Source organism: Lasioglossum baleicum, chromosome 11 (assembly GCF_051020765.1).
Source record: "Lasioglossum baleicum chromosome 11, iyLasBale1, whole genome shotgun sequence".
NCBI lineage: Eukaryota > Metazoa > Arthropoda > Insecta > Hymenoptera > Halictidae > Lasioglossum > Lasioglossum baleicum.
Window position 1 is genome coordinate 14,634,142 of NC_134939.1, and position 10,264 is coordinate 14,644,405.

Here is a 10,264-nt window from a genome sequence, read left to right on the forward strand (position 1 = left end):
AGCACTATCGCTCGGGCAAAAGTTGGAGGCACCGAAACCCCGGGCGTGAGCACTCTCATTTCCTCTCTGTTATCGACAATGCGAAACAGACTGTAGTGGCGGAATGAAAATGGCTAATTGTCAGGTTCGTTGGTGCAGCAGGTGAGCGATCACTTATCGTTAAATATCAGGACATTAGTCATTTCGGGATGAACGGTGCGCAGTTCGCAGCGATCGGGACGATCGAAGTCAGTGAAAATTGCATCGATTTCAGTGTTGTCGACAGAGTTAATAGATTATTTGAAGAGGTGCGCGATCGAGATCACCGCTGAAAGGCTTGTTCGCTCCTTTTTTTCTACAGTGATAACGAGTTTTCAATTTGTTGGGGATAAGCTAGCCGGTGATCGTCACTCATTTGTGCTACTATTAAACGAGGATCGATAACCTCTCTGTTGACAGGGGATAAAAGAAATAAATGTGACGCGATCTCGAAATTGAGACACATCAGCAAAACGTAGATTAATTTATTACATCCATTCAGAAAACATACGTTCACCCGTTGTTTCTTCCGTATCAGTAATCGCGCGGAAAACAGTGATGCATGAAAAGTTTCGATATTACGAGGCACGTGTTTGTATTGGAGTAAGAGTTACTCTGCGTATGTATGTTGTGTGTTGAGCGAGTGTTCATGTGCGCGCGCGTCTGGGTGTGTGTTTGTGCCTGAGTGTATAACCGTTTGTCTATGTGTACATGCGTGTGTGTGTGTGTGTGTGTGTGCACCAGGTGCACTGTTGCATCCCTCTTATGAGTGCCATGCACCGTTTAGACCACAGCCATAATGTCATCCCGAAGGCTACTTCTTAGTAATTCACAAAGGGTTCACTCTTCCATGAAATACAGCGCATGGATACTTTCCAGGCAATACCTAGCACGTACCTTGCTAGCGAAGTATTTGTGGTAGATCCTCGGTGAATCAAGAGCATGGCTTCTGGCGCATCTTCCTTGGATAGTGCTGGAAGTAGTGGTGAGTATAGTTTTTAGTTTTTTCCGTTACATTTCTCTATACGTTTATGTCAGTTCGATATTATAAATAGAATTTAAGTAATACACTCTGACCTATTAAATTTATTCGAGCTAAAAATCATTCAACCGTAAAAATAACAGAAAAATAATCAAGCAGAAGTGCTTTCCTTCTATGAAATTTCGGTGTTAGCCTACTAAAATGCATTTATTCCATTAAACAAATCAATTGTCTATGCATGCTTTTAAATGTTCCTGTTGGAAAAAACAATTGTACAACTGTATTTTGCTTAATTGAACCGCTTCGCACAATGCTTTAAACAGTAATTATAATTTTACTTTGCAAAAAACAGTGAATCATAATGCTTACATGCGTGGCATAGAGTTTCTTTCCTGGTGAAAGCTAGTCGGACATCTGATTATATTGTTCTACCAATTGTAACAACACGGCGTGCAGTGTGCATAACAGTGATTTCATTTTTATGTGTGTATTTAATCACTGGACTGCGGATTTTATGCATTTACGAAAATAATGGGCACGCACAGTTTAAAGCAGTGGACATGTTAAAAATATTTAACAAACCACTAATGGGATAATTAAAAGAAGAATACGATTTTTATTTGGCTCCTGTGTCCTGCAATCAATGCCAACATTTTCTATTTTACATACAGAATCCACAGTCTCTTAATGACATACATTTTCCTTGTAATCCATTGAAATTCGATCCATTATCTTTTTACAGATGGAGCACTTAACATGGGTAAGAACAATACTATTGAAAAATATTTAAATATTTCGTATGAAAAATATGTACTGTTAGTCGTCTTTTCTTTTTGTTTTTTTGTCTTAGAAAATTAATCTATCGTAAACACATTGTGTGTTTGTAGTAGTTTATCGATTTAATTATTGTATTTTTTAAATCATTTTCGAGATGTGTACGTTTACGATAGAAAAATTTAATTTAGTATATAAATTGATTCAATTTAATACACATATTCCACTGTGTCGATATGTTTAGATTTAAATCACACCTTTATGTTTCATCGCATTATATTTATTATTTTGCAATTTGTATTGTTGAATATTATTTGCGTGTGGTGCATGAAGAAAGAGATAGCGGAGGCTACGGCAGTGTCGGAAGTCCTGTCGGTGGTACTGAATGTCATAGCGATTATGATGCTCAATGCGATCAAGCCATGCATCAGCTTCAGCTACTTAGGCACTCCGATACTATAAGACGGTTTGTGTTATTGTCCTAGTTTCATTTTCATTTGTTAGTATTCGCTTGTTGTGCTTGCATTGTTGTATATTCTTTTCTGTAATTTCGAGCTACTCGATATTTAGTAACCGCTCGTATTAAACGATAAGATTTCGTATTTAGGTGTGAGCATACTATGAAGGAATTGGAATACTATCGAGGACCGCATATACCAGTCATGAATCAGTTAGAGGCAACATCACAGGAAAGCTCGGCGTTACGGGGCAAGTACGGAGATTTAGTAAATGATAAACAACGTCTTGATCGGGAGGTTCAAGCGCTGCAAAAGGAAGTGTCTGAACTACGGTGCCAGAATCAGGAAGTTCTTGTTTCTGACACTACCAATAGCGATGCTATGAATCCACACTATTTATCCGCGCTTCGGAAATATGAAGCTGTTAAAGACGAATACGATGCTCTTAGGAAACGATACGACGATTTGATATCGTCGCATTCGTCCGCTGTTAATAAGGCAAGTATAAAACATTAGCGTTCCAAGTATTTTGATATAATTTAACACCTCGATAGGACTGGTTATTAGAAAAAGAATAACAATAGTTTGGTTACAAATTGGCGCCCAACGTGGGGTGGTTTGGTGGGACAAATTAATTGTTGGAGAGGCGTAGTACGAGTAAATCAAAGGCCCGTACAAGCTTTTATAATAACCGGTCCTATCGATAAATAACACCTTGCGATTTTATAAAACTCTGCACGTATGATTACATATAGTTGGAACTATCGCAAGAAGAGGCTGCCAGGTTGAAGAAACAGTATGACGACGTTGTTCAAGAGCGCAATAGCGCGGTTCGCGAACGTAACGGTCTGAAGCAACAATGTACTGCTGCGATCAGGCAGTGGGACATTGCGTTAAGGGAAAGAAATGATTACCGTGAAGCCTTGGCCAAGGTGCAGCAACAACACGAAGAAGCGGTGAAAGAAATCAACCATGCGATGGTACTGCGTATGAAGGCTAGCAAAGATATGAAACGATTAACCGAAGAAAGAAATGCTGCATTACAAGAATACAGTTTAATTATGGGCGAGCGAGACACAGTACACAAAGAAATGGAGAAACTTGGGGATGATCTAACACAAGCATACGCGAAGGTCACGCATTTCGAAAACCAGAATAAACAGTTTATGGAAGAGGTAAGTTCAATCGGATAAACTCTTTTCCTTTGATCAATTGACTGGAAGTTTCGTTTAGTTACTATTTTAAATAATTAACCGTAAGAATTTCTCCCGTTAATGTTATTTTCTTCTCACACATTTTATATTGGTTTCTAGCTATTTATATTGCATATCATATGTACCATACATTACTTGCTGCTTGCTATAAGTCCTATTTTTAAGCGAACGTTCTCTGTTTTAATCTGCTCGCATTATTTTTAGAAAAAAGCTTTATCCTATCAAATTGAAACTCTACGGAGGGAAATTTCTTCAGCCTTGCAAGATCGAGACGAAGCTTTAAAACAATGTAACCAATTGCGCCAGAAGTTTGGAGATTATTCCGAAGGTTCTAACCGAGATTACAAGAATCGTATGGAACTGCACTCGTATAATCGCGAACGTGATAATTCGAATAAAGAAGCTGAAAGAGAAAATAATACCGCGGATTATACGAAAAGGGACAAAGAACGTATGGACAATTTGGATCAGGCAAACTTGGAGTTGGATAAACTGAGGAAATCCGTAGACAAATTGCAAGCAGAACTCGAAGAGGCTCTTCAAGAGGCAGAGGTATCGAAACGAAGAAGAGATTGGGCTTTCAGCGAACGAGATAAAATAGTGTTAGAAAGAGAGAGTATTAGAACTTTATGTGATCGGTTGAGAAAAGAACGTGATCGTGCAGTGTCGGAATTAGCGGGTGCTTTACGTGATTCCGATGATATTAAAAAGCAACGGAACGAGGCATCGAAAGAACTGAAGGATCTCAAGGAAAAGATCGAATCTGGTGATCACGCGTTAAGAGTCAGTCAATTCGCGCAAGGTTTGGCGCATTCCCATGACTCCGCGATCGACACTGATATCAATGATTGGGAGATTCTTACCACTCATTTTGACCTTAGTCGACTATGTTTAGACACGGATCGTGATTTAGGAGTGACGCTGGTTGGAGGTCGTGATAGTCCGTATTATCCGAACGACACGGGAATTTACGTTGCTCAAGTTATAACAGGTAGTGTCGCTGAAGGAAAATTGAGAGTGAACGATTGCATTATGCGAGTAAATAACGTCGATTGCACATCGGTTTCGACGCGTGTCATAATGGAAACTTTGCGTACGTGTTCGGTGGGTTCTGCTACGTTGACGGTAAGAAGGCGACGCGTTACAAGAAGATCATTAAGGACAACGCAACTACCAGTTGGTACGGTTCCTCATGGAATTTCTTTGGAGCTTGGTGTGTACATTTCGAAGATATCGCCTGGCAGTTTAGCCGCTAAAGATGGTAATCTTGCTGTTGGAGATAGAGTATTAAATGTACGTGTTTAGCATATACGAATATTTACGCGATAAATATTTTCCTGATTGATCAATTAATATTTCTCTTTTGTTAGATTAATAGCAAAACTATGGAAGGTATAAATTCCAGTCACGAAGCGATGACAATTTTAAACGACACGAGCACGGATGTTTTAACTATCACCACCCTGAAAGGAATACCGTTACCTTCGGAGACTAGTTCGGAGACAATGACCATCGATGGTAGCTTCGGCACGGAGAAACAGAAAATGGTGAACAGTTGTTCGCAAACGGAGCAAGAGAGAATGATGATGAAGACAGCATCGGATGATTACGATAGACGATATTTAGCGGCGAACTTCGGTGATAGAAGCGTTTACAAAGTTTCGAAGTCGGTTAGTAGCGAGAAGCCGAGCGGTATTAGCAACGCTTGGGATAATATACGGGAGAAGATCGACATAGTACGGGGACGTAAACATAGCAAGGATCGCGAAGAAAAGAAGAAACGTCATCGTAATTCCAGTCCGAACACCTTCGAGCAAGAGCAAGATGCGATAGCGGAATTAGACTCGGTGATAGAGAGCTATCACAAGAAAGCGAATAACGGGGTATTGAAACGAAGTAAGCGGCGGGGAACCGAAAAGATTGAGAAGAATGGAGGTACGTGGCCGAAAGCCAGAGGCGGGCCTCTAATACAGAATGGCACCGGTACTATTTTACATCCACGTAAGACAAAAGAAAGGCTGCCCTTAAGTGTTCTCCTTAATCAACCGCCCAAGTATGACTGTTATAATTATAATCGTATTTCTAATCCTATTCCCTTGACCAGTTTCTCCAATGTGAATAATCGGCATACAGTTTATAAATCCGTAGAAAAACCATTACCAAATTTCCTCAAAACTGGACAGTTATTTAGTCAGAAATCCTTTACTCCAGTGGTGCAGTTCAAAGATATCCCGCTAGATAAGAAACCGACCGCCGAATTCGAGAACACGGAGAGTAGACTGAGCTCTACGCTGACACCGTCCGAAACTAGCATCGACTTCTCGTTAAAGTCGGCTAACACGGGAAAAGACGTAGAATATTTCTCGAAGAAGAGGGCGCAAAAATATATTCCTAGCAACGACAACCAAATAGAGACGTTGCAGCATAATAGAGCGCAATCTCAACTTTATTCCGGGGCCGGATCATCAACATCGTCGACCAGCGGCACGAGACAGCAGTTAACTGGTAATTTTTCATTTCCTCCCTATACGCATTCGCATCCGCATCCCCATCAACAAAACTCTTTACCTTCGAGATACCCTTCCCCGCCATCTTTGCCGTCTGCACAGTCCGGGGAGTCGATAGGACTTCCTGATGCACGATCTTACTGTTTCGAACCTTCGTATAGCCCCGGCCCGCAAGCAGGATTCGGGCATTTGCACACACCCTCCGTAGATTTGCATTATCACAAATCTCGCGCTCCACCGATCGGCACTACATACGACGTACCAGCATACACGCATGGCTACGAAGGTGGAACGTTCCCAAGAAAGAAGGAAAATCAACGTTTTCGAATACCGTCAAATCCTAGTGTAACCTCGAAAAGCAGCGTGGGTAAATTGTCCACCGGCAGTATAGAAAGGACATCGGAAAGAGGCAGCCCGATGCCAACATTCCACGTCGAAGTACTTAGCCCTGGTACCGGAGGTGGAAGTAGTTCTGGAGGAACGGTCAGAGGAAGTAGTAGCAATAAACGGTCCAGCATGCCAGAGTATTGTTATTCTCAATCTAGGCCGGCACCTGGAGAACTTCGGAGAGTTCACATAGACAAGTCGGTTGAGCCGTTAGGAATTCAGATCTCCTGTTTGGAAAGCGGCGGTGTCTTTGTCTCTACCGTTAGCGAACACAGTTTAGCGTCTCAAGTCGGTCTCCAAATTGGCGATCAATTGCTCGAAGTCTGTGGTATTAATATGAGGAGCGCCACGTACCAACTTGCTGCCAATGTGTTGCGTCAGTGCGGTAATTCCATTACGATGCTGGTGCAGTACAGTCCAGACAGTGAGTACAGTGTCATATTAGAACGAGTAGTAAATCCCAGTCACAAATTTGCACTATACGAATCGTCTTGCACCTTTTCCTCTTATATGTAATTATTATTTATCGTTATCGCATGGTTCTTCGTTTACCGTGTAAGCCTGTATTTATATATCACTTGGTTTTTTCCCAAAAATCAGAATACAACGAATTAGAAGGGTCTGCTTCTTCGAGCTCGTCGGAAGCTGGTGGTGCTCAGGGTGGTAGTCGTAGTGGATCGCCAACTCCGTGTAACAGTCCAGAGGCTACGAGAAAACCGACAATCGAGTTGGAAAGCTCAGAACCTGAACGAGATGCTTCCAGTAGCTTAAGTACACAGCGTGAAACATCCAACACGTTGACTATCATGCGCGAAACTTCGAATACCTTGGAACCACCTCGCACCATTCGAGAGAGAGACATCAGGAACTCTGCTTCCCTGGAAGTGCGAGGTACCGAAGATAGAGAGCGACAAATTAGAGCATCAGCGTCTTTAGATATCAACATTAGAAAACCAGAACTTCGCAGTTCAGCCACGTTAGACAATATGCGTAATTCGGCGACTCTCGATACGTTGCGCGTCACTGCCAACTCGCTCACACGAGCACAGTTAAATCAGGCAGCGACTACGCTGCAACGGCAAAACGCTACCGTGAGAAGTCCTACGCAGGAAGAACAAAATCGTAAAAGTCCACCACCAAGTGAACCTAGGTACTTATTCATTGAGACCAGAAAATGCTCGAATTTGGGTATTTCGCTCGTCGGTGGAAACGGTGTTGGAATATTTGTACATTCGGTACAACCAGGTTGCCTCGCAGAAGAGGCAGGTCTACGTACCGGCGATCGTATACTAGAATATAACGGTGTAGATCTCAGGCAGGCAACCGCGGAACAAGCGGCTCTGGAATTGGCTAGGCCAGCGGATAAAGTGACGTTGATTGCTCAATATGTACCTGAGAGGTATAATGAAGTGAAAGATAAACCGGGTGACAGTTTTTATGTGAAAGCGATGTTCGATCGAGTGGGCGAAGTAGGGGATAGCCTACAACTTAGATTTAATAAAGATGATATTTTATATGTCGACAATACTATGTTCAATGGTACTCCAGGCCATTGGAGAGCTTGGTTAGTCGATCAAACTGGAAGAAGACAAACCTGTGGAATAATTCCAAGCAAATTCAAGTACGTTCGCGTAATTCGACTTGTATCTATGTACGAGGTGTGTTAAAAAAGTCACGGGAATTTTATTTATTCGTCTACGTGAATGTTATCCCCTTCAAGATAGTCTCCATTAGATATTACACACTTATGCTTCTTCCAATTGCTTCTGAAACACTTCTGGAGCTCAATCTTTGGGATAGACGACCTTTTGCTTCTCTTTGTTTTTGGGAACAAAAAAATCACACGAGGCCATGTCCGGTGAATGTGGAGGCTGGGGCATCATTACAGTGTTGGTTTTGACCAAAAAATCACGAACAACAAAGAAAAAATGGCGTGGAACTGTTATTTTTTGAGCACACCTCGTATATTACAATTTGCCGGCGTGATAAACCGTTTAACGATTAATGTGCTTTTAGGGTTGAAGAAGATTTGCTTTTAAGACGTTCATTGGGCGATTTGGAAACAGATACCACTAGACGAGGTAGCACTAGTGCAAGAAGAAGTTTCTTCCGCCGGAAAAAACATCAACGTTCTTCTAGTAGGGACAGTAAAGAGTTGTCACACCTTACAGGTGTAAATTTGGGTTGGTACAGTGACAGCGGCACATTGAACGAAGAAACTCTTCCAGCGAGTTACCAACGCGTCGAAAGATTGGATTGTAAGTACTTGTAGTTTTATAATATTCAAAAGATTGTTGTGACGGAAGCTGCTTGATATATGGCCTAAATTTCCTAATACAAGCGGTTCGAATCATTAAAATTTCGATACGCTTTCTTTCAAACAAAAGAACTTTTGTCGTAACAATTTTTCAAATATTTTCCATGGTTTAGAACAGCTGTTTCTAAAATATGAGTTGTGATTCTGGAAGGGGGCGCGGCAGCGAATTTATATAAATAAAAGCTAGCTTTATGTTTTATATATACAGTCAGTAATATAAATAGTCAATAATTTTACAAAATACCTAATCAGTTGTAAAAAATAAATGATAGTGGTTTAGTAAGTGTAAAACTTGTGACTGATTTCGTTTAGTTGAAATAATTAAGTACACGATATAATATAATTGTAATTTAGAAATGTACTGTGTCAGTACAACTTTGGAGTTTTTATGTCAAGGTGTATATTTGATTAAGAAAACAGGAGCTCGCTTTAAAACTTGTATTTTCGTTTATTCTATTTTTGTTGGATTCATGTGTATTTTTAATAGTGTATTGAATGCTGGGTCTGCTTCACACACATTTATTTATAGAATGCAACTTTAAAATCTGTTCACAATATCGAACTATCTAATGGTAATTTCATCTTCTACAGATCCAGCTTTAAGACCGGTATTGATTATTGGACCACTAAGCGAATGTGTAGTTACAAAACTATTACAAGAATTTCCTGGTCAATTCACTAGGTGTCTCGCAGAAGCGATGCACTGTTCTCAATCGACGCTCGAACAAGGTTTGCGTGACGCACTTTATGTAGACTACAGAAAAAAAGGAAGCTATTTCGAGTGTACTACAGTACAAGCTGTCAAGGACATTTGTGAGAAGGTAAGGTATTTTTTTATCCAATGCCATACATAATATTGATAATGTTATTTATATAAAACGCGTAGACATAGCAGATTGATCAGCTAAAAATTAACTGTGTCGAGTTTATTAATCATTTCTCGAACTAAATTATATTTTTCGAAAGTTTCCATTTGTAACTACATACATATATATTTTTAATAATTCTTTAATTTTAGAATACTCATTGTATCTTGGATGTATCGATTGCATCGATTGAGCGACTTCACCGACATCAAATCTATCCAATAGTATTATTGATTAAATTCAAGAATACAAAACAAATTAAGGAAGTGAAGGATTCTAGGTATCCAAGCGATAAAGTGAGTGCTAAAGCTGCAAAAGAAATGTATGAACAAGCACTAAAATTTGAGGCAGAATATAGGCATTATATTTCTGGTGAGTTACATACTGTCATTTACATGACCATTGTGTTTTAAATTATGGAAGTCTCGTTTTAACAATATTAATGTCGGGATTCATCAAATAGTGCATACAAAACTATACGATTCCTTTAAAAAAAATAACGGCACTTCAAATAACGAACAATTCTGGAGATAATCGCATTTATTGATTAAAATTGGATACCCTGTATATACAGGGTGGCTGAAAAGTTCCCGAAAGCGGGTCCGTAAATGTATCAAATCAAAAGGAGGCAATTTCGAACATTTGTTGTAAATGTTTTTGGTTCATTTCATTGTTAATGAATTAATAAAACTTATAATTCGGTCGAGTGTGTGGATTTATTCGTTCGTGCGGTATTTTTAT

The 10,264-nt window shown here is 40.1% G+C and overlaps 1 protein-coding gene across 6 annotated transcripts in view; it reads left to right on the forward strand.

The window, feature by feature from the left end:
- Positions 1 to 10,264, forward strand: part of Dlg5 (MAGUK family member discs large 5) — a 19,543-nt gene continuing 9,279 nt past the window's right edge. The window contains exons 1-13 of one of the 6 annotated variants that reach the window (XM_076433531.1): positions 1 to 141; positions 898 to 1,003; positions 1,743 to 1,760; positions 2,108 to 2,240; positions 2,382 to 2,730; positions 2,988 to 3,407; positions 3,651 to 4,739; positions 4,817 to 5,447; positions 5,658 to 6,764; positions 6,941 to 7,961; positions 8,357 to 8,598; positions 9,249 to 9,478; positions 9,676 to 9,895. In XM_076433531.1, the coding sequence (XP_076289646.1) occupies positions 961 to 1,003; positions 1,743 to 1,760; positions 2,108 to 2,240; positions 2,382 to 2,730; positions 2,988 to 3,407; positions 3,651 to 4,739; positions 4,817 to 5,447; positions 5,658 to 6,764; positions 6,941 to 7,961; positions 8,357 to 8,598; positions 9,249 to 9,478; positions 9,676 to 9,895 (5,503 nt within the window). In that variant the 5' untranslated portion in view covers positions 1 to 141; positions 898 to 960. The other 5 variants (XM_076433532.1, XM_076433527.1, XM_076433533.1 and 2 more) reach the window with 5 other exon arrangements.